Source organism: Capsella rubella, unplaced genomic scaffold (genome assembly GCF_000375325.1).
Source record: "Capsella rubella cultivar Monte Gargano unplaced genomic scaffold, Caprub1_0 scaffold_4, whole genome shotgun sequence".
Classification (NCBI taxonomy): Eukaryota; Viridiplantae; Streptophyta; class Magnoliopsida; order Brassicales; family Brassicaceae; genus Capsella; species Capsella rubella.
The window spans coordinates 5,681,811-5,709,098 of NW_006238920.1; the positions used below are offsets into that span (position 1 = coordinate 5,681,811).

A 27,288-nucleotide genomic window follows, 5' to 3' on the forward strand; every position below is an offset into this window, starting at 1 on the left:
GCGTAGATACAGCAAAATCTAGAAGGCTTAAACTCACTCAACATGCAGTGAAGACAAGACATGTTAACAAAACAAAACATATATTAACTACGGACAAAGCAAATCAAGATCAGCTTTAAAGTCTCGGACAGCAAGCAAACCATATTTCCTACAACACGCAAACATAATTGAACCACCAAAGACTCGTCTAAGCTTTAACAGATCCAAGAATCATGTTTGGATTCTATAAAGTTATCTTCTTAACACCTTATAGATCTTATGAAGAGAGGGTTTCAAAACAGAAACTATGAACTAAGAAGAAAGTCATGTAGGAGCTAGACTGGAGAGGGCATAGTAGATAAGATCTAGAGAAAGGGTTATAAGGCTACACTCTCCAAGAAACCCAACAAAACCACCTTCCTCTGCTCTATCTTGTTTAGTCAGACAGAGACATTAGATCAGAAGTGATCATTGTTTGTAAAACAGAAGTGATTCTGAGAAGGTGGAAGCAATTTTGCAACACTATAGCTGTTGCTTCACACATTAATGGACCAAGATCATCAAGACACTTAAGTTCTTTGATTGTGCAAAAAGATTCAATCTTTAGTATTAAAATGTCTGAAACAAGACCTGACAACAAAACAGAGCTATGAACCTCTTACCCTATCATGCGTAACCTCTTAATACTAAAGATTGAACCAAACTATTAATTCATACAACACAACCAAGGCTTGTCTAAGATCTAAAGATTATGTTCTGATCCTATAAAACCCTAATACAAAGAGCATATCAACCAACGCTAATACGACGATCGATTTGGGAAAAATCAAAGTTGTTTGATTATGCAAATAGATTCGATCTTTAGTATAGAATGTCTAAACACAAGACCTGACAACAAAACAGAGCTATGGATTGAGCCGATCATGCGTAACCTATTATCAAGTGTGTCTATGCCTTAAGAGATCTAACGATCATGTTCTGATCCTATGAAAAACATCTTTTAAAAAACCCTAATACAAAGAGCCAATGTATCAGATTCCTATTTATTAACGATCGATTTCAGAACCCATATCAAAAAAAAAACCAAAGCTTTACGAAAGACTTACCGTAGAGGAGAAGCAACGTTGAGATTTGACGGGGGATTAACTCCAGAACCACCACCACCAGGTAAACTCTGTTTCTGGTACTACTCTCTCTCTCTCGTGTTCTGTATTCACAATCAAAGAAAAGTTATGGCTTTTGAAGTAAGTGTGTATCATTGTTTCCTTTGTATCGAACTTGAACTTGACGATCATGCATAACTTACCTTATGCTTGTAAAACAACACGAGAGCCAGAACAAAGCTTGTCTAGGCCTTAAGAGATCTGAAGATCATGTTCTGATCCTATAAAAACATCTTTCAAAGAACCCTAAAACGAAGAGCCTAAAACTATTTGACGGCGAAACACCACCACTAGGAAACTCTGTTTCTGCCACTATCTCTCTCTCTCTCTCGTTATTTATTCACAACACAACCAAAGCTTGTCTAAGATCTAAAGTTCATGTTCTGATCCTATAAAAATCATCTATTAAAGAACCCTAATACAAAGATCATGTTCTAATTATTGGCGAACGATTTCAGAACCCATGAAGCAAAATCAAAGACTTACCGTAGAGGAGAAGCAACGTTGAGATTTGACAGCGGACGTAACTCCATAACCACCGGAAGACTCTGTTTCTGCTTCTGCTATCATCTCTCTCGTTCTTTATCACCGGAAGACTCTGTTTCTGGTACGATCTCTCTCTATCTCTCTCTCTCTTTCGTTCTTTATTCAATAATGAAACTCGTCATGTTTTGATCCTAAAAAAACGAAGAGCCCTAAAATGAAGAGCAATTCAATAAAGATTCCTAATTATTAACGATCGATTTGGGAACCCATAAATAAAAATCAAAGCTTTACGAAAGACTTACCTTACAGGAGAAAAGAAACGGTGAATTTTGACGGCGAACCACCACCACCTGAAGTCTCTGTTTCTAGTACGATCTCTCTATCTCTCTCTCTCTCTCAAGAAAAGTTATGATTTTTGAAGTAAGCGTTGTTTCCTCTGTGACGAATGTGAAATTGGGGAAGAATGAAGAATGATTTTGAAGTTTCTGTATTTATCAGATTGCTTTCTAACTGTTGTGTGATAACGGCTCTATCACGCAACCCATTTTTTAACTTCTCTAATTAATTTAATCTTTATTTACTAACTAATAATATATATATATATATATATATATATATTTTTAACACCAATATTTTTTCTATTAACAATAGGTTATCATGAAAAATTATTATTATTATTTTATTGTGTTTATGTGTTAAATTATTGTGATAATAAATTCATATATTTAAAAATATATATAAATTTTACCCACACTTTGAGTACTTTTCCAAAAAACTTAATTTGTTAAATGTTTATATAATTTTTAGGGGGAATTTTAAAAATACCCCTTTTCCAATACCACTTTTTAAAAATACCCCTCTTTCTAATTTTATCAAAAAGTCACAACAAAAATTGAAATTTAACAAAAAAATATGTATAAGCTTATATTTATAGACACAAATTATCTCTACATGTGTGTAAATTTATATATAGATATATTTCATAAGAACCTTATAAATACCTTTTAAAAATCATATAAAAACTTATAAAAACTGTGTAAACCTTTTAAAAACCTTATAAAATCTTAAAATAATGAAAGTTTTTCATAAGAAACATTTTATCAAACTAACTAAAATGAAGTCTTCAATATCTTAGTGAAACATAAATAAATTAAAACTTGGTAATTATCTTAAATTTGAAGAAATGCATAAAATTATAATATTTCAATGTTAGAGAAACACAATTGTTATTCGTAAATATATATAACTATCTAAAAAAAATGAAATAAAATGACCATAGTATAAACAAGTATATTTTTCCGATAATAGTCATAGTTCAGTTAAATGGTTGCAATAACTTCTGATAAAGAAAAAATAATAACTAAAATTTGAAAAATATGAAATTAGAACTGTAATTTTTATCTCCAATGAATTTTAATAGGCTTACAAAAATTTCATAGGGAATTAGAATTTTTCCTAATGTGCATAATTGAATTAAATATAAATAGACTAGAACTGGATCATTAAAATGTACTCAAAGATATCACGATTTTACTCGTAAAATATATTTTTTAATACCATTCAACTAGTAACCGGAAATTGGAACACATAAGCAAAATTGCCAGTAGTAGGCCTAGGGTTTGGGTTTGGGTAAGGTATTTCGGATTTTCGGGTCTTCGGGTTTAGAGATATAGTACCCGTTCAAATATTTCTAGATTTCGGGTTTGGGTTCGGATTACCAGAAATTCTCAAAATTCATAATTTGAATATCCAAATATGTCCAAACTACTAAAAAGTTTCAACACCTATATAATTTTTGACCTAAATTTATTTTTTAAAAAGGTTTTTTAACTTTAAAACAATCCAAAAATACAAAAACTGTATCATTTTGATATTAGATTATTACAAATATATATATATATATATTATAATATATATATATATATAATTATTAATAATAAATTATGATTATTATATATTTATATTATGGTTGTATTCGGATATCCGTTCGCGTTTCGGTTCAATTCGGGTTCGGGTACGGATTTTCGGGTTTAGAGATATAGAACCCGTTCGGATATTTCTAGATTTCGGCTTCGAGTTCGAATCGGATTTTCGGATCCGGGTTGCCCAGGCCTAGCCAATAGTGTTGTAATCTAGTGGGAAGCATTGTGCTCCAAATTCAACCCTTTGAAGATATAGTATTTCTAAGAAAACAAAATCAAAACTAATTAATCATTTGTAAGGGATAAGCTCTGTTACCAAATTGTTTAGCCCCAAATCCACAGGCCCATTGATACAGTTATCCCATAGAACCTCTTTAATCATACAATGTAAACCTTTTTTGGATTGAAGTATTTATTTATTAATGTTCTACGAATTGGTCAACTCAAATGCACTTACCAACCTGCTTAAATGGTAAGCATGAACTCTCATTATTTTATAATTTTTTTGGTAACACAATCAAATATATTAATTGAAAAATTCATGCATTCATATTTATTGAATACAGTATTAGAAACGAAAGGGTCAAGTCCGGCATTATTCGTCTCTTCTCCTTTCATTTTTTTCTCTGCGAGAGACCTCAGCATCATTGTGACTTGTGAGAGGGAAGACAAATCTTCACAACTCATTTATTTTCAAGGTATGTGCAATATCTTCTACTCATATGATGATAAATGTTGAAAAATTATTTTTGTTTTGTCCACATTATCAAAATTCATGTGTTATATGAAAGATCATATAACTCATAAGAATTGAAAATTAGGATAAGTTATAATGATCGATTCGTGCTTATTCATCGACGATCATACAAAATCGCGTGTGATGTTCTTCAAAATTTAACCCCAAAAAGTAGTTTTTTTTTACTCAATATGAGAAACTTATTTATGAGAAAGTTTGTTGTATAAGATTGATTAACCATTGTACGTATATAGGTAGATAACATTCTATATTTATTGTTTCTTTTAGTTGGTTTGGTGCCATTTTATTTTACACACAATTAGGTTGAACCACTGTTATTATTTTTATTTTTTTCGAAGCAATGGTAAATCAGAAACCAAAGAAGTATTGACCATTTCTATTACACAAAATCAGGTTGAACTTTGATTAAATGATAATCATAAAATCTTCGAAAATTGATTGGTATCATTTGAATTTATTGTATACATATCTTCAAAATATATCAGTATCATAGGTTTTTGGAAGCATATAACTTTTTTGCTGTTTAATAATTTTAAGAGTTCAACTTATAAATATATCAAAAATATTGTATTACTATTTTTTTAATAAATAAGATAGAATATTTTTTGCTTAGTTAATTGAAGTATAAATTAAATAATTTAAATTATAAACTATATAAATAAAAGATGTTGCTGTGTATATTGCCGCCTAACGTGCACTCCACAATATGGCAGTCTTGAATTATTAAAAAGTAATGATGTATTTGTGTGGATGTGCATATATGAATCTTGTGGTTTAAAAAAATATTTTGTATCTGGATTTGCATAATTCTCCTGACAATACATACATTAGTATGAAATGTGTTTATCTTAAGGTATTAGTTGATTAATACGACTACAATTACTACCAGAATCATAATTAAAGTGTATACAATATTTTGGTCTATAAAGGTTCTTAACCTAACATTTAAAACTTTAGGAAGTTAAAAAAAAATTGTATGATTTAACTATAATTTTAAACATATATATATATATATATATAACGGTATTACTGAATATTTTTTTAAATAGATGAATTTATATGTCCCTTGTGTTTTACTTAGACAAGTTTAACTAAAGTATAGAACTAAATCCAAAAAATAAATTTAGACTTCAATACGATTAACATATAATTTTGGAGATCAATATACATAGTATATGGGATATCAAATTTTCATTTTCAAAGTTGAATTTCTTAGGAAAACACATTTCATTTAATATAAGGCCATTCATTCAGATAATTATAATTTTTTATTGAATTTTTGATTGGTATTATAAAAAATTGATATACTTATTTGGTTTTATTTTAAATGATGTTTAAGGTTGTTACACACAAATTAAGAAAACATATAATTTTTCTCTTTTCCATAAAAATTCTATTAAATACAATAAATTTAACCAACGAAAAATATGGTGTATAATATGATTGGTAAAAATTAATTAAATACATTAAACTAGATTCTAACCCGCGGTACACCGCGAGACGATATTCCTAAAATGTATTTTTTTTATTAATTTTGTTTGGTATATAAGAGTGTACAACTATATTTGATTGTTAATTCTATGATTTAATCCGTATAATATTATATGATAATTTATTTTTTATATAATCGTAATTTGATCAAATTAATTAAATAAGTATAATATTTAAAATAATAAAATGATATTGACATAATATTCTTTTACATAGTATAATTTCATATTAAAATATTTTGTGAGTTATACTATAGTAGACCACCCGTAAAAAACTATAATCATAATTATCTAAATTATAACTTGTTCCATCACATGATCCGTGCTACACAATTATCAATAATACTTTAGTACATTTATTTTTGTTCGTTTGAGTAATATACATCCGTATCTAAAAATTAAAATTGCAACATATGCCAAAAAATATATATATATATTTTTATTATACATATGTTTATGTAATAATATAAATTTAAAAACAAATAAGATCATATAAAAATGTTGGAGAAATATTTGATTTGTTAGGGAGAGATTTTAGGAAATTTATTAAATTTAATAAATATTGATTTCTAGTTTTGCAATTTTATTATGATTTAATTATAAAATTTATCTTAAACTTTTTCTATTTAATCAAATGGCAAGGGGTTAATTATGAAAATATCACAAAATAAAAGGGTAGAACACTAAAGGTACTTCAAAAATGTTAATATAGATATTTGCATAGAAAGTTGAAAACATCATTTAGAACAAAACAACTTTTTAAAACTAAAACATCACTTAAAATGAAACAGAGTGAGTATATATTACCTTTACTACATTTTATCTATATTTTGATATTTTTGTGTTATCATTGTAAATTTCAACACAATAAGAATTATTGGCCATATGGTGTAATTAGTGTTGTAAAATAAATATATGATATTTATAGAAAACTTGACTTATTAATAGTTGATAAAATTAGAAACTCAGACTGAACAAATATCCCATATACTAATGTACCAAAACAATTTGGTAGTTCGAGTAAATGCAAAATAATTTACTCATTTATACTGTACATATACGATAAATAAATAAATGATACACAAAAATTAACAAAAATAAATATAAAAAAAAAGTTAACAAAAATTATTAGGAAATAGGACATATAACATATAACCAACTAATTATTATCTGAATTTTTTTTTTGGTGAACTGACGGGAGTTAGTGCCCTCCCTATGTTTTATTAAAATTAAAAATAAAATTATACATAAACGTTTCTTGGCTGAGGTGGACCAACAATATCCTCATTTAAAATCGACGCCACATTCGGCGGAATACAATTCAAATAGTAAAAACCTAAAGGCAAAGAAAACGCATAGTTAACTAACCCGTCCGCAAGACGGTTAGCTTCCCTATACACATGCGAGATACGGACAATCCAGTCCCTAATAAAAAAGCCATGGCACAAGCGCACCAGAAAAGACAGCGGATGAGTATCACAAATCCCTGCTTTGATATTAAATGCATGTTGTTGAAAGAAAATGTTTCATAAATGATTTGGTAGTTTTGGTCAATTTTTTTTTTGGTTAAATCATTTGAATAAGTACTCTCTTACACCACTTGTGTTGGACTCTCGCGGTTACACAACACAAACCGCGTTTGCTTCTCTAGAACCTAAAATCAACACAAAAAACATGATTCAAGAGTAGATCTACAAAATTTGAACCATAGAAATGCAAGAACAAGTGTAGATCTAAGATTTAATCAGTTTATTTTTTTGAATTTACTCTAACGGACTAATTAATTTATTGTTTTCCATATAAACTACTAAATTTTTCAACCTTATATTAACCATAATTAAGTCAAATACAATAATTGAGATGACTAATGTTCCAGTATTTTTTCACTGCAATTTTTATCTTAGGTTAATTAATTACCCAGAGAGTTTTAAAATAATAAAACTATTTGATTTTCTCATGTTTTAGAAAATTATTATAGATTTTGCTATGATATTTTATGGTTATCAAAAATCGTAAAAGATGATTTAACATATTCTTCTAATTTATACTTTCATTTTTTCATATTTCATAAGATGTTTTAAAAACCTTATAAAATATTATAATAATCTTAATAATCACATTAAATTAAAAAAAATAGATTTAGCCTGCAAAACCATATAAAATTCTATATTTTATTCCATATTAGTATGGCCAAGTTACATAATATTTTCTTCTTTCATATAAAAACATTATAAAAACAAAAATAAAACATTATAAACCCCTCATTTTTGTAATTTTATATAATAACTCCTCATTTTTATAATTTGATACAATAACTTCATTAACTCCTGATACAAAAAAAAAATCACTAATTCATTAAATTTATTACATATACTTGTTCTTGTCTTTTTTAGACAAATTCAACACTAATCACGTCTTGATTTACTGCCAAATTTATTTAATAATATTAAATAAACATTAATAAAAATATTAATAACCAGTAGATTTTCATTTTGCCGCGTGCAATCTTTTTTTTCTCAATAACGCGTTATCGTCACCTTTTATATTAATTTTTCAAAGCATTCATAATTATTTTTCACTTTAATTCACATTTAAACACTTCTCTTCTCTGTATACATATTTATTCCTCTTCTCTGTTTCTCAATCTCTCTCAAATTTTTCAAATCTTTTTTTTTTTTCTCAGTCACTCTCTCATCAAATCAAAATGGCTGAAAGAGTCTACCCCGCCGATTCACCACCGGAAAGCGGACAATTCTCCGGCAACTTCAGCTCCGGAGAGTTTCCAAGAAAACCAGCACCACCACCATCAACATACGTAATCCAAGTCCCTAAAGATCAAATCTACCGTATCCCACCACCGGAAAACGCACACCGCCTCCAATACCTCTCCCGTAAAAAACCGAACCGCAGCAGATGCAGATGCTGCATCTGCTCGTTCATCGCCCTCGTCTTCGCCTTGATTGTCCTCGCAGGACTCTCATTAGCCGTACTTTACCTAATCTACCGTCCCGAAGCACCTAAATACTATGTAGAAGGGTTTGCCGTCTCTGGGATCAACTTAAACTCCACTTCCCCGATTTCGCCCCGGTTTAACGTTACCGTTAGATCGCGTAACGGTAACGGGAAAATCGGGGTTTACTATTACGGGAAAGGGAGTTCCGTCGACGTTTATTACAAAGATGTTGATTTATGTAACGGTGTTTTGCCGGAGTTTTATCAGGCGGAGAAGAATGTAACGGTGGTTAAGTTGGGGTTAAGTGGGAGTAAGATACAGTTGACTAGTGGTATGAGGAAAGAGATGCGTAAAGAGGTGAGTAACAAAACGTTGCCGTTTAGGTTGAAGATTAAAGCTCCTGTTAAGATTAAGGTTGGTTCTGTTAAGACTTGGACTATGATCGTTAAAGTTAACTGTGATTTAACGGTTGATAAGTTAACGGCTCCGTCGAGGATTGTGTCGAGAAAATGCAGTCATGACTTTGATCTTTGGTGATGGTGATGAACTGATGATGAAGTTGTTCTTTGTTTTTTGTTTTTTTTTTGGATTTTTAGGATTTTTTTTTTTGGTTATTTGACTTGTTATTTTCTTTGTATGTTTTATATTTTTGGAGAAAACATAATGATGTGAATTTGTGAATGGACGGGATATATATTTTTTAAAAATGAGGAAAAATTCTAAATTTGATATTAGTTTTATGTAAAGTTGAAAACTTCTCTTTTGTATGGTTCAGAAAATTTCAAAAGGAGTAGATGATAACACGAAGAATTCCTAACTATGGAAAGAGTCAAAAGAGATTAGTTTATAAAACAGGCATTATCATCAGAATATGTTTTTTTGACGTTATTATAAATTATACGCTTCTCTTTTAGAGAAACCGGACTCGAACCCGGATTTAGTGAAAAGACAAGAAAGGTGAGAATCACTAACCCATGTGCTCCTTCTCAAAATGGTATGTTTATAGTTGTTAGGAACAACATATTTATACTAAACTGTAGTTAACTTGTGAATTCTCTTAAATCAATATCATAACCAAATGAAATCCAATCCAAGAATGGATGGAACCACTAATTGTTTATATATTTCTAAAAAAAAACCCCAAAGCTACCAATCAAGGAAGATTATACATCTAATAATACCATATTAATTAAATTTAAGTCATTATATTTTATATTTCACCTTTTGTTGAATTTGATATAATTTCTTTAAAATGTTGATTCATCATATTATTCATATGCTTAATAAACAATAAAACTATATTTGTTTCATGTATATGTTATGATTCAAAATTTTAAAATATATCTTAAATTACACAATAGATGAAATTGTGTGAAAATTTGCCCATAAAATACAACATGTGGTGAGAGTGACAACATAATTGAGTATATGTATGAATTCTCAAGTACAAAAGAAAAGGAGAAAAATATTTTGTTTTAACTATACAAATAAGCCGTTTGATGAAAACATTTCCAAGTAGGTGTATCTTAGAAAAAGACAACTCAAACATGTCATATTGAAAGCGCAGTTAATACCCTTGCAATGAAAACATGTTTACATGGCTAACGAAACAAACTCCACTCTAGGTTTTTAACGTTTATTTAAACAAGAAAATCATACAACTTATATAAAAATGAGTATTGAAAGATTGTAAAGGCTAAAGAGGAAATATATACGAACAATTTCACATTCTTATATATAATATATGAGTCAATAGAAGATGAAAAAGAGTTAAATAAAAATGGCGAGCAAATTTATAGAAAATGATTAGAGAAACTGTGGTGGAAGTCTGAAATATTTATACTAAAATCTGGAAAGATAATGCACATAACTTGTATAAATTATATTATATTCAAATAATTATGTATTTTTAAAAACAAATAAGTATATTTATACTCAAAGATTCGGATGCATAAAAGTTTCAAATCAATTTTTGTGCACGTGATACATAATCTAGTATCTTTATAAGGTTTATACATAATCTAGTATCTTTATAAGGTTTAGGGATCTAGGTGATTTTGGTGGTTAATTTTTAATTTTTTTTTTGTTTTTGTTTAAGCTATGACAATGTAATTAAATGACGGGATAAATTTAGACTTTGGTTTTAATATAATGTCGTTAGTAAAACAAATCAAAAGTAAATAATATAAACTTGCAATATTTTTATAAGTTTAACCTAAATGATTCTTAATACAAATCTATATTAACATTTTTGAAGTACCTTTTGTGTTCTACCCTTTTATTTGGTGATATTTTCATAATTAGCTCCTTACCATTTGATTAAATAGAAAAAGTTTAAGATAAATTTTATAATTAAATCATAATAAAATTGCAAAACTAGAAATCAATATTTATTACATTTAATAAATTTCCTAAAATCTCTCCCTAATAAATCAAATATCTCTCCAACATTTTTATATGATTTTATTTGTTTTTAAATTTATATTATTACATAAACATATGTATAATAAAAATATAATTTTTTTGCATATGTTATAATTTGAATTTTTAGAAACGGATGTATATTACTCAAACGATACAAAAATAGATGTACTAAAGTATTATTGATAATTGTATAGCACGGGTTATATGATGGAACGGATTATAATTTATATAATTATGATTATAGATATTTTTACGGGTGGTCTACTATAGTATAACTCACAAAATATTTTAATATGAAATTATACTATGTAAACGAATATTATGTCAATATCATTTCATTATTTTAAATATTATACTTATTTAATTACTTTGATCAAATTACGATTATATAAAGAATAAATTATCATATAATATTTTAGGGGTTAAATCATAGAATTAACAATCAAAATATAATTGTACACTCTTATATACCAAACAAAATTAATAAAAAAAATTACATTTTAGGAATATCGTCCCGCCCGCGGGTTAAAATCTAGTTCCTAATAAAAAGCATTGCTGCAGAACACATTAAGACCATAAGAAAGATATTGAAGATTCAATCTATGATATTGACTAGATTTATTATATGTTTAGTGATTGGACAAACGAAAAACACTATCACAATCATCTTATCAATATTTCATGCTTGAAGAAATGTTCTTATATTATCCCTTTTGCATTTACAAATGCCAAACCTTTCCTCCAAAATTTTGTAACCTGACAAAATTTCATTTTCCAAGAAACCAAAAAAATCATTTTCCTTGTGTATAAGCCTTTAACTGCTCGTAGTTGTTCTTGGCTCCTTGGATTCCTTTCTTAAGTTCCTCATACATTTTCACTGATGATTCTGAAAACTGGTTGAGTTGTCCAACAAACCCTTCCAAGCTTGTCCTAAACCGATCAAATCCCGGACCACAATCCTCCACAGTCTCATCTTGCAACATGTGAGCTGTCAGATCGTTTTTGTTCTCACCCGACCGATGTTTCTTGGTGCGATTCTTTTCCTGTCGTGGCAAGAACCTGGCGACATCAGATGCAAGTGCTTTGATGGAGCTTGAAACCTCTTTGGTTGGTAATTCTTCGAGTTTTTCTAGCCAGATTCCACATGTTGCATAAATGGGAGGCCCATAGTTTCTCAGTGGCGGAGGTGGTGCACGCCTTTTTCGTTTAGAGGATGGTTGTGTTAAGGCGACACATTTCACCAGCCACTCGTTTATCGCTTTAATATACGATTTCTGGCCTGTGATCCACTTAGTGAAGCTTGAGGCCAACACGCGGATTTCATCTTCAAGGTGAGATATTACTTGTCTGTGCAACTCAGACTGCATGTTGAGTTTAATGTTTCCGCCTCTGTAACACGCTTTGATTAACTGAAACTGAGCCTTGTGGCATTCGAACATCACTTCCCACATACGACTCAATCTAATCACATCCACGAAATAATAAATATAATGGTTCAGGTCAAATGAAATCAAAAGAATTGAGTATACCGAAGACAGTGGCTTAACACATACCCTTCAATAAGTTCCTCAAGTTGAGGCTGGAGCTCTTTGTCACGGAGTTCTTCAATCCGTCGTGATATGGAGTCGATCCTATGAATCGCCACTCTGATTCTGGAGTAAAGGTCTTTCACAACTGCACGTGTCTTGTCTATTCTTTGTGAGCCTTTGCCTTCTGATTCAAGTTCTCTCAAAATTCTGCACTTCTCGTCATACTCTCTTCGCACAGTCTGACTCCCCTGAAACCGATAAAAGTGAAGAAAATAAATCAACTGCAAAATATTGATTTTATAAAATCTATTTAAAGGCCCTATAAAAGTACCTTAACTTCATCATAGAGCTTCCGCTCCCATGCATACAGTCTGTCTAGCGTTGAGGCATGGCTTCCAGCAATCATGCAAATGTTTTCAAAGAGATTGCTATTGAGCTCTTCCACATCATCAGAATTCATTCCTCCAAGAGGATTCCGAGAAGATGAGGATCGTGAAGAGTCAGTCCTATGCCAGGTCAAGTATTTCACCGAGTTCTGAGCAGGCTCTGCACAAAAACTTTGCATGTAAACAATCCATATAATTTGCAACAGTTGACCTAAAATGTAAAGAAGTTTAATTACCTTCTGGTACATCTTGGGGATCTTCCCCACAAGAGAGACAGGTTTTGAACAGTGATGAGGCACCGGAGCCACCTGCCAAAAGAATATGTGATTTTTTTTCAAATATAAATCACAAAGCAATCTAGATGCAGAGATACATTAGATTAACTAAGGTGGAATTTGAGGATGCATATATATACACGTAAGTCTTCAAGAGATGAAAATTATTACCCTTATTTGATGGAACTATTGGACGGAAATGCAATTTATTGGCTTCAAGCATTCTAGGAACCTCTTTACCAGTCTCTGAAGCTTTAACGAAAAGCAACTCTATCTCTTTCATGCTTGACAAGAAGTCCCTGGGAGGAAGCTTGTTCTCGGTGTGATCTCCCTTGTGTGGTGTTTTGTTCACTGGAGTGGCTGTTAAAGGCGTGACTGGTGGTGATAACTCAGGAGTTTTACTTTTCTCAGCGTCCGAGAACTCGCTTTCAACTCCCTCTCTTTGAGGCAAAGCACTGTGATCGCGGCGCACTCTATTGAAGTTTTCAAAACTTCTTACTAGTGTATCACTTGTTGGTTCATCAAACTCATCATCGTCCGAATCTCTGGACGCTTCCCTTTCTTGAAAAGAAAAATTCTCACCATCATCCTCCACCTCTGGAGTTTCATCCTCTCCCTTCACGGATCTTGACACATGACCATTCCCAGCATGAGACGAAGAAAGCTGGTTGTCAATTGGATGAGAAAGACCAAAATAATCCCAAGGTGCTTCAGGTGGCATGGACGAAGGTTCTTCGAATGAGGTTGATTCCAGCTTTTCCATAGACCTGCTTTGTGGAAGACTAGATGAGGTTACAGTGGCAACAATAGAAACCGGAGGTTTCTCTTCCACCTTTTTTGAAGAAAACCCTCTGAATTTCATATGATTGACCTGGAACGGACTGTTACTAGGAGGAGACGAAGGAGGTGAATACGTGTCATGATGGGAATGCGAATGTGAAGCAGGTGGAGGAGAGTATGACGGATGAGAAACTGATTTCTCGATTAAGGCAAGAGGTTGTTCTGGTGTTGCACTAGTGGACGTAAACAAGGAAGACTCAACTGGAACTTCAGTCTCAGCAAATTTTCTGAGGGCAGTTCCGGTACTCTTAAGAGACTGAACGTATGAAACGTGAGCAGCAGCTAACAAACATCTTCCATCGAGTGCTTGTTGGACAAATTTTTTTCGTTCCCGACATAACTGTAAGGCTTTATCTTCATCTATTCTGGATGTTGATGCACCCATTGTCCAATCTTACATGCAAAAAAAGAGTTACAGAATTAGATTTACAACATGCAGAAATGTAATCTTACACCAATTAGACCAAGAAATAACATAAAATTGACAGAAATACTTGAATAGTTTCAAATCTAAAAAAGAAAACTTCCAAACTCTGAGGAATGACCATTTGGAATTTTTCTATTATGTGATTTTGGAGTTTCTTATAGGTAGGAAGGATGACCTATTTGTGAGATCCATACTAGGAAATAGGATTTTTGAGAATTTATTAGCTCATACCAAGGAAAATGTATTCTATGTTTTCGTGTTCTTTTCTAGTTATCCTGTTCTGGGTTATATTGTTTTAGTGATCTTGAACTGAGAACTCTAACACAAACTACCACAACAAACACAAAACCGCTTCATAGAGCATAAGAACTTGAAAAGTTATCAAGTGGACTAGATTTAGTGAAAGAGGACTACCAAAAAAAACACCACTAACAGATGAATACAAATGAACACAGAGAAGAAACACCACTAACAGATGAATACTAAGAAAACAAAAGGAACAAGCTTATGTTACTCCCAACACAAACACAATCAAAAAGTTCTCAGCTTCATCATACATACCAAACAAAAAAACAACTTAAAAGCATCAAATACAGAACAAAATTTCCACTTTAAAAGCAAAACGCAATCTGACCACTTCCCTTAACCTAGTAAACCTATTCCAATGTTACAATTTCCTCAAGCAAACCCGTTATCCAAAAGAGTAAAACTTTCACAAAACCAAGTTGCAGTTTTGTGAGAAACAACCAGAATCAGACACAAAAAGGCAACTTTTATGCTAATCCAAAACTAGGGCGAGCAAGAAACATACACAAAGTCATACCATAGACAAATACCAAACTAATTAAACCAAAAAAAGGATTTTTTTCTCAGAGTAATCCAAAATCAAAACTTGAAAAGTGAAGTAATTTGACAAACCCACTAATAAAGGAGAGATTTTTATAGAAAGGTAAAGAAACCCAATTGAAATTGAACCACTACAGTATAACAAAACCTAAAAAAAACCCCAATCTAGTAGCTTCCTCACACAAACAGAACAAACCCAGATGAAGAAACAACGATACCTAAGAGTCGGTGAATCAAAGATAGGAGCTTTGGAGTCACGCGAGAGGAGAGGAGAGGATCAAACAAAAAACAAAACGAAACGTCTCTGCTTCTTGCTACAGGAGGTGAAGAGAGAGAGAGGTGTGTGAGTCAGCAGCGAATCAGATGGGCAGAGAGAGAGAGATGAGGAATCTTATGCGGGAGGAGAAAAAGGCGTTTGTGTGTGTGTGTGTGACTGACTAACAACAAAATACAACAACATGCAATAAAGCATTTGCTTGCTTGTAAAGATCGACTTTGACGGATGAGTACAAAAACGGTAACTTTTTTCTTCTTACCCTTGTTATTCTCTCTTGGTCACTTTTTCTTACACTTTTCTTTAACATGTCTTTGTGTTTTTTTTTTTGCTAATTAGTTTAATATAACCAAGTAACTAACATCCTTAATCTATGGTTTTTAGTCAATGACTTTATAAAACAGTTTTGTTATAATGTCAACTCACATTTTATTAATATATAAAATGGTATAAGAGAAAGAGAATCCATTAGATTATTTTTAAAACTCACATTTGGGGAATAGAAATAGTTTTTTGTTTCTTAAAATAAAAAAAGTCTATTTGACATTTATGTTTTGAATTACATATTTTGTATATGGATAAAGTGGACTATAGCATTAAAACATCTTCATCGGTAAGAGACGTTCAAAGTTTCCAATATATTATTATTATTATTATTTATTTTAAATTTATTTTATTGAAAATTATTAATTAGTTATGTTTTTATTTTTCTTGTTATGGAAAGAGAGAAAAAAACCCCCTTCAAAAACTTAATCATAAAACAAATACAAGCATGGCGTGAAAACAGTTCCACGAGTATCCTCCGTCAAAAGTAAAACAACATTACTAGAATCCACCTCAAACCGATGAAAATCAAAAGATAGAGTAGATGCATAGTTTGCCCATCTATATGTTAGGCGATTGGTCTTCTTATACACGTGAGAAATACAAATATTCTATTCCCATAATATTAATTAATTATATGATGACGCATGTTATGAGAATATATAAACTAGAGACTAAAAGGTTTTTGAAGAACCGTTTCTTAATTTTTTTATCGATTTATTTTCTATATTTTCATCTTTTTAATATTAGTTTAAGTATGTATTTCTAAACTAGAGTTTCCGATGAAAGTGCTTTTAGTAAACTAGATCACTCTAATTTTGGATGAATAGTAATCAAGTCTAAACACAAGGTTAGCCCAAATGAATAAAGTAAACACATTTAGACCTAAGGTTCATCAACATTTGTTTAAGAAAATCTTACAAAAATGTCTTTTAAAAAAAAGAATATTTAAAATAAGGCCCCCAATTTATTTTGGGATATAAATTAAAGTCCAAAATATTTAAAAAATTTAGTATATATTTGATGAAAAATCCAAAACATAAGTTCTAGTAAAAAGCCCTAAACCATTTTTTCCCCTAAGGTTCTTAATAATGTTGAGTTACGACTAATAAGAAATTTTCTTGAACTAAATTTATTTCTATGTAAAAATGTTATGTAGTTGGTTTACATAATATGTCTTCTATACATAATTCTCTCGTATTACTATGAATTATAATTTATAGTAGATATAAATGGTCCAGTTTACAAACAGATTTGTCTGCCTCAACTACTGTAGCCATTTAAATTCTTATTGGCTGAATTTGTGGAACTGTTTGAAGAACTTTCTTCGAAATGGTTGATAAAATTTGCAAAAACAATTGGAAGAATAACAAGGGTGTAACAAAAATTAAATCAAGAAATCAATTAAAATTTATCATTGAATTTATTTAGATTATACAGTTTTATACATATATAAATAATCATATCAAATTTAATAAAATATAAAAATTAACAATAATATAAAGTAAATTAAAAGAAATCTAAATAAAACCAAAAGAACATGAATTCACAACAACTAATTCTAATCGAGATTGTGTGTCGTTTAATAAAAATAAAAAATTATATCTTCCAAAAATAACTAAAACTCTATACAGTACTTTAGTCCCAAAATTCAAATAATTTTCAGTAAACTGTAACCTAGCCGGTTAAACCAATTCACCAGGTTACGAGTTAATGGCGAGTGTTATTGGTTTTTAGATTATCGGTTAGTAGAATTAAACTTACAAATGTTCATGTCATGGATTAACCGGTCGAACCGGCCGGCCCGGTGAGAAAATATTGGTAAATTAATTTAAAAAAGTAAAAACCCTTAATTTTCATGAAGACGAAGATGGGCCTTTGAGTAAGGCCAAATTGAATAACACTGTAACAGCAGCAGACCTCGTAAAGGAAGAGAGAGAGAAGCTTTGAGTGAATCGTAGATTCTCCGATTTAGGGTTCCGATCGTAATGGCCGATGTGACTCTTCCTCCGTCTGATTCCGTCGATAACCGCCTCCCTGAGAAATCGACCTCTTCCTCACCACCTCCACCACCGCCTTCTTCCTCTCTGCCGCAACAAGAGCAGGAACATGAACAGCAGCAGCCTCCACAACGCCGGGAGAGAGATTCACGAGAGCGTCGTGACGACAAAGACCTCGAACGTCCGCCTAATCGCCGTGACCGTGACCGTTCGCCTCTCCCACCGCCTCGTAGGGATTACAAGAGACGACCTAGCATGAGTCCTCCGCCACCGTACAGAGATAGACGGCACTCTCCTCCCATGCGCCGCTCTCCTCCTCATAAGCGTTATCGGAGGGATGATAATGGCTATGATGCTCGCCGTGGCAGTCCTCGTGGTGGCTATGGCCCTCCCGATAGAAGGTAATCTTTATCTCTTATCCCTGGATCTTCTTTGCTGTGACACATTGCTCACACTTCATTTGGAATTGCATCGAAGTTAATTTGTTACCGATTGAACTATAATTCAAAGTCATATGGGAACTGTGTTTTGCTACAAGGATAATATAAGTTGTAATGTTGCTTAGCTGAGAATAGAAAAGTGCATCACTTATAGTTCATTATCCTCTTGTATCACTGATTGTTGTATCCTAATGTTTACTCAATTCTTCCTTTGCATGTTAGATTTGGATATGACTATGGTGGAGGATATGACCGTGAAATGGGTGGGAGGCCTAACTATGGCGATGAAAGGCCTCATGGCCGCTTTATGGGTCGTTTTCAGGGTGAGACATCTCTTCCTTAGATATTTTTAAGGGAACCTGTTTTACCACTTTTGCACTTCTGAGACTTGTTTAAGATGACTGTCATTAGTAGTTCTTTTGAAGATTTCTGGTTCATTTGACTAGCACAGTTCATAGTCATAGCTTCATATCTTTCTCTCTATATGCTGTGGATTGGATACAGTTTGAGTTAACTTATTCACAATTCTATTTGTAAACAAGCAATCTGTTTTAAGAGAGAGATATTGTTATCTACCTTTTTAATGTGTATTTCTTTTGGCAGACTGGGAGGGAGGACGTGGAGGTTATGGTGATGCTTCCAACAGTGGAAATACTCAAAGGTTCTTTGACCCTTTTAGAATGTTCTTTCTTCGATGAGACATACATGCTTGCTTTCTTATAGCTCCTGGAAAGTTAGAGTAATTGTTTGAGAGACACTATTGATCAGACACAATTAATTAAAATAATTTCTCAACAATGTGATGTACTGATGTTGAGTCTATCCAATACTAGATAACGCCATTATTTTTGGTCCCAATTGTTAAAATCTGATCTTTTTAATGTTTAAGATAATGGCTCACAACTACTGCTGTTTGTAGACTCCCTTGTTGTTGCATTTAACAATACATACCGTTGTATTTCGTTTATCCAGGGATGGCTTGATGTCATACAAGCAATTTATCCAGGAGTTGGAAGATGATATATTGCCATCTGAAGCTGAACGCAGGTGTTGTTATATCTGCAACTTGTTCTTGTTGGTTAAACAGTTGTATTGTAAAGCTGCAGGTGTAAAGCTTTATTCCTGATGCAGATATCAAGAATACAAGTCAGAGTATATCACAACACAAAAGCGTGCCTTTTTTAACACCCACAAAGAGGAAGAATGGTGATTTCCACTATCAATTTCAATCTATTACATTCTTCGGGTATATTTTGCAAGCTAAACTATTAACATGTGTATCTATGTTACACGTCCAGGTTGAAAAATAAGTATCATCCAACCAACTTACTCTCTGTCATAGAAAGGTTAGTTCAAGAGCCATTTGCAGCAGTTCACTTCGTTTTTAGTGCCTGGAAGGTGTTTTAATAATAGTATACATTGAAAAATATGTATTATATACATTTGTGGTTTTTCTTTTCAGGAGGAATGACCTTGCACGGAAGGTAGCGAAGGATTTCTTACTTGATTTGCAGGGCGGGGCACTGGATTTGTAAGCTAAATTCCTTTGCATGTACACCACATTTATGATCCTGATCACCATTCTGTCATCTCTAAAGCTCAGTTTCCCTTGATCCGTTCCAGAGGTCCTGCAGTGACAGCATTGAATAAATCTGGCCAGGCCACTGAGCAAAATTCCGATGATGAAGCAGCTGGTGGTAAGAGAAAAAGACATGATAGGGCTAACGAGGCTGACTTTTCAGCTGCACCGAAAGCACCAAGTTTCACTTCTGATCCAAAGAGAATCCTAACTGACATTGAACAAGCGCAAGCACTTGTGCGTAAGCTAGACTCTGAGAAACGAATTGAGGAAAACCTTTTATCAGGTTCAGAAACTGAAAAATCAGGTAGAGATAAATTACACAGTGGTTCGACCGGTCCAGTTATAATCATTAGGGGGTTGACGTCTGTGAAAGGCCTTGAGGGTGTTGAATTGCTTGACACACTTGTCACATATCTCTGGCGTGTTCATGGTGTGGACTATTACGGACTGGTTGAAACAAATGAAGCTAAGGGTTTGCGGCATGTGAGAGCTGAAGGTAAAGGTTCTGATGCAAAAGGAGATGAGAGTGAGAGTAAATTTGACTCACATTGGCAGGAGAGGTTGAAAGGTCAAGATCCCTTGGAAGTGATGGCAGCGAAAGAGAAGATAGATGCTGCTGCTACTGAAGCTTTAGATCCACATGTCCGAAAGATTAGAGATGAGAAGTATGGTTGGAAATATGGTTGTGGAGCCAAGGGCTGCACGAAGCTGTTTCATGCTGCTGAATTTGTGTACAAACATCTCAAGCTGAAACACACTGAGCTTGTTACTGAGCTGACTACAAAAGTTCGGGAAGAACTGTATTTTCAGAACTATATGAAGTATGTAAGATTTTTTTGTTTGATTTCCTCTACTGTCGTTTCTGTCAGGTTCGTAGTGAAATTTTTTTATGTGCTATGTGCAGTGATCCTAATGCACCAGGAGGACAACCAGCTACCCAGCAATCTGGTCCGGTACATGATCCGTTTCTATTGCTAATGGAATGTTTAGTAGTCTGTATCTTTGGGTTTTTACTGGTTTAGCTTTGTTTTGAGGTTTACTTACGGGGGTAAAATAAAATTTTGACAGAGAGATAGACCTATGAGACGTAAACCAGGTATGGAGAACAGACTGAGGGATGACCGAGGTGGACGTAGAGAGCGTGATGGACGTGCCAATGGAAATGACAGAAATGATCGGTCCGATGATCGACAGAGAGGTGAAGGTGATGGTCCTGATGGTGGAAATCCTGGGGAAGTTGGGTACGATGCATTTGGTGGACAAGGGGGTGTTCATGTTCCTCCCTTCTTATCGGATATAAACCCACCACCAATGCTGATGCCTGTTCCCGGTGCCGGGTAAGTTAAAGATTATTCACTCCACCATGATCTTGTTTCCAGTGTAAAATGGTTACTGTATCTATTCAGTGATTCTAACTGCGCTAAATGATGATATGGGCAGGCCACTGGGACCGTTTGTACCAGCACCACCTGAAGTTGCAATGCAGATGTTCAGGGACCCAAGTGGACCAAACCCTCCTTTTGAAGGTAGCGGCAGAGGTGGACCAGCTCCTTTTCTCTTATCTCCGGCCTTCCGACAGGACCCTAGACGGCTACGCAGGTAACGCGGCTCACTCTATACTTTCATCTTTACAGCAAAACATGATTCAATCATAAGAACAAGAGTGCGTTGTCTCTTAATAAACAAATTAATGAAAAAAATGGTGCAGCTACCAAGACCTAGATGCTCCAGAGGAAGAGGTGACTGTTATCGATTACAGGAGCTTGTAGACAAGAGAGTGCTAGATAGGGAGAGCTAGCTAGAGCCGATGCTAAGTTTTACCCATTCGGTTAAATGAAATCAGTAATAGCAGATTGTGGCATTTACATGAATCCTATTGTGATGTATTTATTTTTGTTCCTCCCAATTTTCACCTCACTAAAGCGTAAAAAACACGCACCCCATATATTTCCTTATTGCTTTTCATGTGCTTACTAACTCTGTTTGGACGATCACATAAATGAATGTGCATGAGAATTTCTTGTATTCAGTAATCAGTGCGTTTCATCTATATTGTTTGTCAAACGTAGTCTATGCTTTCTTCAAAGCTGGTTTATTGCGTAACTGCTCAAGCATGGCTGGAATCACGAGTTCAATGTATAAAAAGGGATATATACACTTCAAGGCATGGCTCAATGCGAACTTCTACACACTTGCTAAGAGAGGGACACGACACTTATACATATATTACACATGAGACATTGTATCATATTTCTAACATCAATCACATAGATAATACAGACGAGCCCTAATGAGATTAACAAGCATGTTCCTGAAGTTTTTTCTTATCTGGTGGTTGCTCTGTGGACATTACTTGCGTTGCTTCTTTGCTTGAGGTTCTGTCTGTAACTCTCCCTGCAAATGCAAGATACCATTTAGATAATTAATAAGGCGGTACACAAACCAGGTACTAGTTCAAGAACAGTTATAGCAGACCAACTAATATAATTCAGAAACTATATAGAGGAAAAGAAAAAAAGAATTGAAAGGGAGAGCGCCTACAACGATAGAAAGCTGCTCACGGATATAGGCCATTGATCTCAACATGGCACCTAGCGTATCACGGGACACTTGAAATTTGACCTCTGATTCTCCTGTTGTTGTCTCAGTATCTTGAAGCTGGGGTAAGGACAACATAATGTTTTCACACAGTTAACACTTTGTAGTTTCAATTAAGAGTCACTAATATGGAGTAAGACATTGACCGCGGTAAAGACCAGAGAGAGCCACATGTAAAATGAGCAAATCTTTCTGCTATTTTATAAGTGGTTCTCCTATAAAATAATGCATCATGGAAGAAGACGGTACTGCAGCTTATTTAGTTCCTCTCATGGAAATGATTCCTATGAAGTGGTGAAACAAACTTCTCCAATTATTTTCAGACTAAATCCAAGTGGGTTTCAAAAGAACCTTTGGTACATAGGCAGAATTGAAATTTCAGTATTCAAGTAGTGACGCTGGTCTGAATAATGCAAAAAGTACAGCAGCAATGAAAGAAAATCCATATTCTGCAACTAATGTGGAGACAAACAAGTCAAACAACACAGAATTTTCCTGCACTGATGGTATCTGGCATCTATGTCAGAACAAACCAAAGACAATCAATAAATCATAAAGACTTTTTTCTCGTCAAAAAGAGACTACATGAGAAGCTACAAGCCTAGCGTGTAAAAAACATACCTTCAAATTGATGACAGCTACTCTATTGGCTGGAGACGAGAGTTGCTCGCTAATGTAAGCCATGGACCTTAGCATGGGTTCAAGTGTGACGCTAGAAAGCTGAAATTTGACCTCCATATCCGCTGAAGGAAACTTTCTGTAATCGTGCAACTGAAAACATCATGAAAAAGAATCCTCACTAAACCGGTCAACTACATTTTTGCAGGAAGCAGCAACATTTTGCCACAAAGGTTATTGTCAATTGTTCAAATTTTCGGCATCAGTATGCTTAGAAATATCTATTCTAATCTCTTTTAGATGAATCATCCCATCAGACCAACTTTCAGCAAAATTTACAGCAAACACTATACAGAAAAAAGTAACTGGTTTATGAAATGCACACCTTTAAATTGATAACAGCAACTCTACCACCCGGCATTGTATTTTTACTCTCCATCACCCAAGTCATTGACTTAAGACAAGGAAGAGCTACCTGTAAGACAAAGCAAGTCAAATTACCACCCAACACCAATAAGCTGAAAGTAAGTCTGTGAAAGGTTCACTCTGGGTACCATATTCTCAGGAGCACCATCGTCTCGGTGAAGCGACACTGGTGCCATACGCGGTAGATTCAGATCAGCAACAGATTGAGCTCTGGCCCCACCATCGTTAAGGTTAAATCTGCGTATCATTTCATCCTGGCGCGGCCACAACAAAGGGGTTGTGTCAGCAGCTGATAGCGAGGTCTTGTTACCACCACCATGTGCGCTAGGAGGTACAGCTCTAGCTATATTTTTTCTGACAACTGAAACCTTCTTCCCACCTTCTCTAAGTGCCCCTAAAGCAACATTATAAGCTTCAGCTGTAACTGCCCCTTCCTCAGCGTACTTGATGGCCTCACGACATAAATGATTATAGCGGTGTATCATGCTATCATGCCCATTCTCATTGATATGCTCATCCAACTCTACCATGCTCTTGGCATTTCTTGTCCACCGTCTCAAAATATAGTGTGGTGGCAAAGTAAGTATATTTGTTACAGTAAACACTGTCAAAACATGTCGGCAGAGTATTCCACAGTGCTCAAACATTTGACAGCTACAGTTTGCTCTCATTTCAGGGTAGCAAAACGTTACTATATAAGCTTTGTTGTCATTTTCAAATTTTGCAACCCTAAATGTGCTGGTAGTACCATCATCTTCTATTCTATTTGCAGTGTGAGCAAATGTTTCAACCAACTCTTCCTGGAACTTTTCAAAAATCTTCCTTGTGAAAAGATTTGCAGCCTGATTCTCCATGGGTGATGGCGTCTTCAAGACTGGAGGAGTGTTGACAGTGTCAAGATCTGCTTCACCCTCCAGCTCAAACCAGCTCTCCATAGCCCTTTCGTACAGCCTAAAGAACATCGGAAGGGTTGTCTGCTGATTCACATATCCATCAAAAAAGGAACCCGAATAACCTTGGCTAGGAAATACTGCAGCAAAAAAAGAATCCCGGAAATAAACAGGTACCCACTGAGCTCGAGCATTATATAAAGAATTAAGCCATTCATGTCTTCCTAGGTCATACTTTTCAATGATGGAAGTCCAGGACGATTCAAACTCCTCAATCGTTTCAGTGAAATTGATACAATTATATAGCTCCACCTGAAAACTGGGATACGCAAGACACACATGAGCCAGCTTTTCCTGACCTTCTCTTAGCACATCCCACTTATTTATACAGTGACGAGCACCTGGAAATACCTGAGCAACAGCAATCTGTATGGCTCTATCTTGATCAGTTACCAAAGAGACGGGGGGTTGTTCTCTCATTGCTGTTAGAAAAGTCTTAAATAGCCAGATAAATGAAGTATCAGACTCGTCCAAAATCAGTGCACAGCCAAATATGATAGTCTGACCATGATGATTTACCCCAGTAAACGGAGCAAAAGGAACCCGAAACTGATTGCACCTGTATCTTGTATCTAAGGTGACTGTGTCACCAAAATGAGAATAAGCAAACCTAGATCTTGAATCAGCCCAAAATACATTTGTCATCTGATTATCTTCATCAAGCTGAATTGCATAGAAAAAGCCAGGATTCTCTGCCTGCATCCTCTTAAAATACTCCAACAGATTATGTGCATCCCGTCCAATTGTTCTCTTTGTGTTTGTAGCCATAGATCCATAATTTACTGTTCCTACGCCTCTATTTGAATCCTTAGACGCACTTCTAGAACTTCTGCTATTAGATTCTAAGGGAACGCGATTTCCATCCATAGAAACATACATCATACCACTAGGCACATTTACCCCTTCTTGATAACTAGATTTTTCCGAATTAGCAAAATGCCTACGAGGCCGAAGACAATGAAGCGTATTAGGACTAGCCAATCCATGAGTATGCTCTTTAACAAACTTCGTCACAACCCATTTCTCCTGACCTCTCATTTCTATCCTAACCATTGCATCACAGCTCTCCGCAAGCCTTCTCTTAGACCTTTTGCTACTACATACGAACTCCCGAACACTAACAGACCCATCAGTTCTCGGAAGTGACTTGGAAGTAAAACCAAGCTGCCTCGAATACTCGTCATAGAAAGATTTAGCTTCTTTCTCTGAACTAAACTCCATACCAACACATGGCTCTGCAATACCAATCTCATCTTGAACTCCCAACGAATTCTCGATGTTATTCGTTCCACTACAATCACTAGGTTCAGCATCTACATCATCTCCCATCCCATGATTCCCCATTGACAAACCCTCTTCAACCAAATGAATATCCATAGTCTCACTCACTAACTAAGCACTTCCTAAATAAGTTCCAATTTCACATTCTCATCTTCACAAGTCTACAACACTGCATCAAACAAAAAGTACCATTAGTGTTTGTAAATCTTTAAAAGACTTAATTTTTCCAACATCGACTACATATAGAGAAGGAGGACTCTGCATCTATCATCACTCTCCGATTGTGATACAGAGAAACCCAGAAAGAGGAGAAAGCAAAGACATAAGGGAAGGAGCAGCTTACGTGAGTGTTGCGACGAACCTGGAAGAATCAAAGTCGTGAAATTGGAAGAAGGGTTACAACAATTTGGGAAAATTGAGAAGCTGCTTTGTTCAGATTCGACCGGAGGATTGAAAACTAAACTCGGAGCTTGTGCTTCGTTTGAGAGGAAGAAGAAGAAGACATTGAAACTCCAACGACGTCGTTTTTGACGGGAAAGGTAAAATAAAAACAAACCCTAACACCTGAGAAACGACGTCCGGGGAGCATAAAAACAAACAAAATATAAAAATAAAATGAATAAAATTACAATATTGTATTTAACAAAATTTGGTGGCATTTAGATTTGGGAAATATGTTGAGAAGAACACGAATTTTTTAATTTGGAGCAAAGAAAAATTTGACTTTCAGATAAAATGGTGAAGTTTCATGGATTTGACTATTCGGACATGTCGTTAATACGGTTAAGTTTCTGTTAGAGTTTCTTTTTTAACGAAAAAGACGTTGGTTTGTTATTTTTCAAAATTACGTCGTTTCATTAAAATTAAAAACTACTAACGGTGTTTACAATTGGTCGAACTCATGACTTTTGCGTACTATTAGCAAACACTCAACCATTAAGCCAGGATCATATATTTTTTTTTGTGTTTTTTTAGGATGTTTAACTTATTATTAATGATTGGTGATTTTATGAGATTTTTACTTTATTATTTATTTATTTTAGAATTTTTATCCAAAAAAGCAATATAAAATAAAATAAATTGTTATTAGACCTGACATATAAAGAAAAATATATACAAAAAGAAAAATATATCTTCAGTATAACGAAATTGCATGTTTTCACTGGTTTATACGTTATACTGTAGACTGTAGTTATACATGTATCCATGAGTATAATTACTTAATTACGTAGATATTAAGAAAAAAGGAAATTGAGAAAATTTTGAAATTGATGCTTAATACCAAAAGTAGAATGTGTAAAAAAAAAAGAAAAAAAAA

At 33.7% G+C, this 27,288-nt stretch overlaps 4 protein-coding genes across 6 annotated transcripts; 2 read left to right on the plus strand and 2 right to left on the minus strand.

Annotated features, from left to right (window-relative positions):
* Positions 1-8,402: 8,402 nt before the first annotated feature.
* On the plus strand, positions 8,403-9,474 carry LOC17889805 (NDR1/HIN1-like protein 13). The gene has a single exon (XM_006294760.2). The coding sequence runs from the start codon at positions 8,502-8,504 to the stop codon at positions 9,285-9,287; it is 786 nt and encodes a 261-aa protein (XP_006294822.1). The 5' UTR covers positions 8,403-8,501; the 3' UTR covers positions 9,288-9,474.
* Positions 9,475-11,761: 2,287 nt separating this feature from the next.
* On the minus strand, positions 11,762-15,896 carry LOC17887802 (nitrate regulatory gene2 protein). Of its 2 annotated transcripts, XM_006293684.2 has the most exons (6): positions 15,696-15,896; positions 13,536-14,597; positions 13,326-13,397; positions 13,035-13,249; positions 12,728-12,951; positions 11,762-12,635 (listed from the first exon to the last, which is right to left on the minus strand). In XM_006293684.2, the coding sequence occupies exons 2-6, from the start codon at positions 14,587-14,589 to the stop codon at positions 11,966-11,968; spliced, it is 2,235 nt and encodes a 744-aa protein (XP_006293746.1). In that variant the 5' UTR covers positions 14,590-14,597; positions 15,696-15,896; the 3' UTR covers positions 11,762-11,965. The 2 variants fall into 2 exon arrangements, with proteins under 2 accessions (XP_006293746.1, XP_023640824.1); XM_023785056.1 differs by lacking the exon at positions 15,696-15,896 and having other exon boundaries at positions 13,536-15,665.
* A 2,093-nt stretch (positions 15,897-17,989) lies between these two features.
* Positions 17,990-22,070, plus strand: LOC17887950 (serrate RNA effector molecule). The gene is made up of 12 exons (XM_006293391.2): positions 17,990-18,476; positions 18,738-18,838; positions 19,119-19,176; positions 19,488-19,562; positions 19,647-19,721; positions 19,814-19,861; positions 19,978-20,046; positions 20,139-20,918; positions 21,002-21,050; positions 21,166-21,434; positions 21,538-21,696; positions 21,806-22,070. Exons 1-12 carry the CDS (start codon positions 18,064-18,066, stop codon positions 21,864-21,866), a joined length of 2,157 nt encoding a protein of 718 aa, XP_006293453.1. The 5' UTR covers positions 17,990-18,063; the 3' UTR covers positions 21,867-22,070.
* A 145-nt stretch (positions 22,071-22,215) lies between these two features.
* On the minus strand, positions 22,216-26,499 carry LOC17887913 (protein FAR1-RELATED SEQUENCE 3). 2 transcript variants are annotated; one of them, XM_006293600.2, is made up of 6 exons: positions 26,314-26,417; positions 23,868-26,139; positions 23,699-23,788; positions 23,317-23,466; positions 22,639-22,755; positions 22,216-22,491 (listed from the first exon to the last, which is right to left on the minus strand). In XM_006293600.2, the coding sequence occupies exons 2-6, from the start codon at positions 26,064-26,066 to the stop codon at positions 22,447-22,449; spliced, it is 2,601 nt and encodes an 866-aa protein (XP_006293662.1). In that variant the 5' UTR covers positions 26,067-26,139; positions 26,314-26,417; the 3' UTR covers positions 22,216-22,446. The 2 variants fall into 2 exon arrangements, with proteins under 2 accessions (XP_006293662.1, XP_023640823.1); XM_023785055.1 differs by lacking the exons at positions 22,216-22,491; positions 22,639-22,755 and having other exon boundaries at positions 23,323-23,452; positions 26,314-26,499.
* Positions 26,500-27,288: the final 789 nt, after the last annotated feature.

Coding starts and splice junctions, on each gene's coding strand:
- LOC17889805 (XM_006294760.2), top strand. CDS start 8,502: ATGGCTGAAAGAGTCTACCCCGCCGATTCACCACCGGAAAGCGGACAA.
- LOC17887802 (XM_006293684.2), bottom strand. CDS start 14,589: ATGGGTGCATCAACATCCAGAATAGATGAAGATAAAGCCTTACAGTTA. Junction 13,398..13,535: donor AATAGTTCCATCAAATAAGG/GTAATAATTTTC, acceptor TTCTTTTGGCAG/GTGGCTCCGGTGCCTCATCA. Junction 13,250..13,325: donor TCCCCAAGATGTACCAGAAG/GTAATTAAACTT, acceptor GTTTTTGTGCAG/AGCCTGCTCAGAACTCGGTG.
- LOC17887950 (XM_006293391.2), top strand. CDS start 18,064: ATGGCCGATGTGACTCTTCCTCCGTCTGATTCCGTCGATAACCGCCTC. Junction 18,477..18,737: donor TATGGCCCTCCCGATAGAAG/GTAATCTTTATC, acceptor TTTGCATGTTAG/ATTTGGATATGACTATGGTG. Junction 19,177..19,487: donor AACAGTGGAAATACTCAAAG/GTTCTTTGACCC, acceptor TCGTTTATCCAG/GGATGGCTTGATGTCATACA.
- LOC17887913 (XM_006293600.2), bottom strand. CDS start 26,066: ATGGATATTCATTTGGTTGAAGAGGGTTTGTCAATGGGGAATCATGGG. Junction 22,756..23,316: donor TAGCTGTCATCAATTTGAAG/GTATGTTTTTTA, acceptor TCCTTACCCCAG/CTTCAAGATACTGAGACAAC. Junction 22,492..22,638: donor GTGAGCAGCTTTCTATCGTT/GTAGGCGCTCTC, acceptor TTGCATTTGCAG/GGAGAGTTACAGACAGAACC.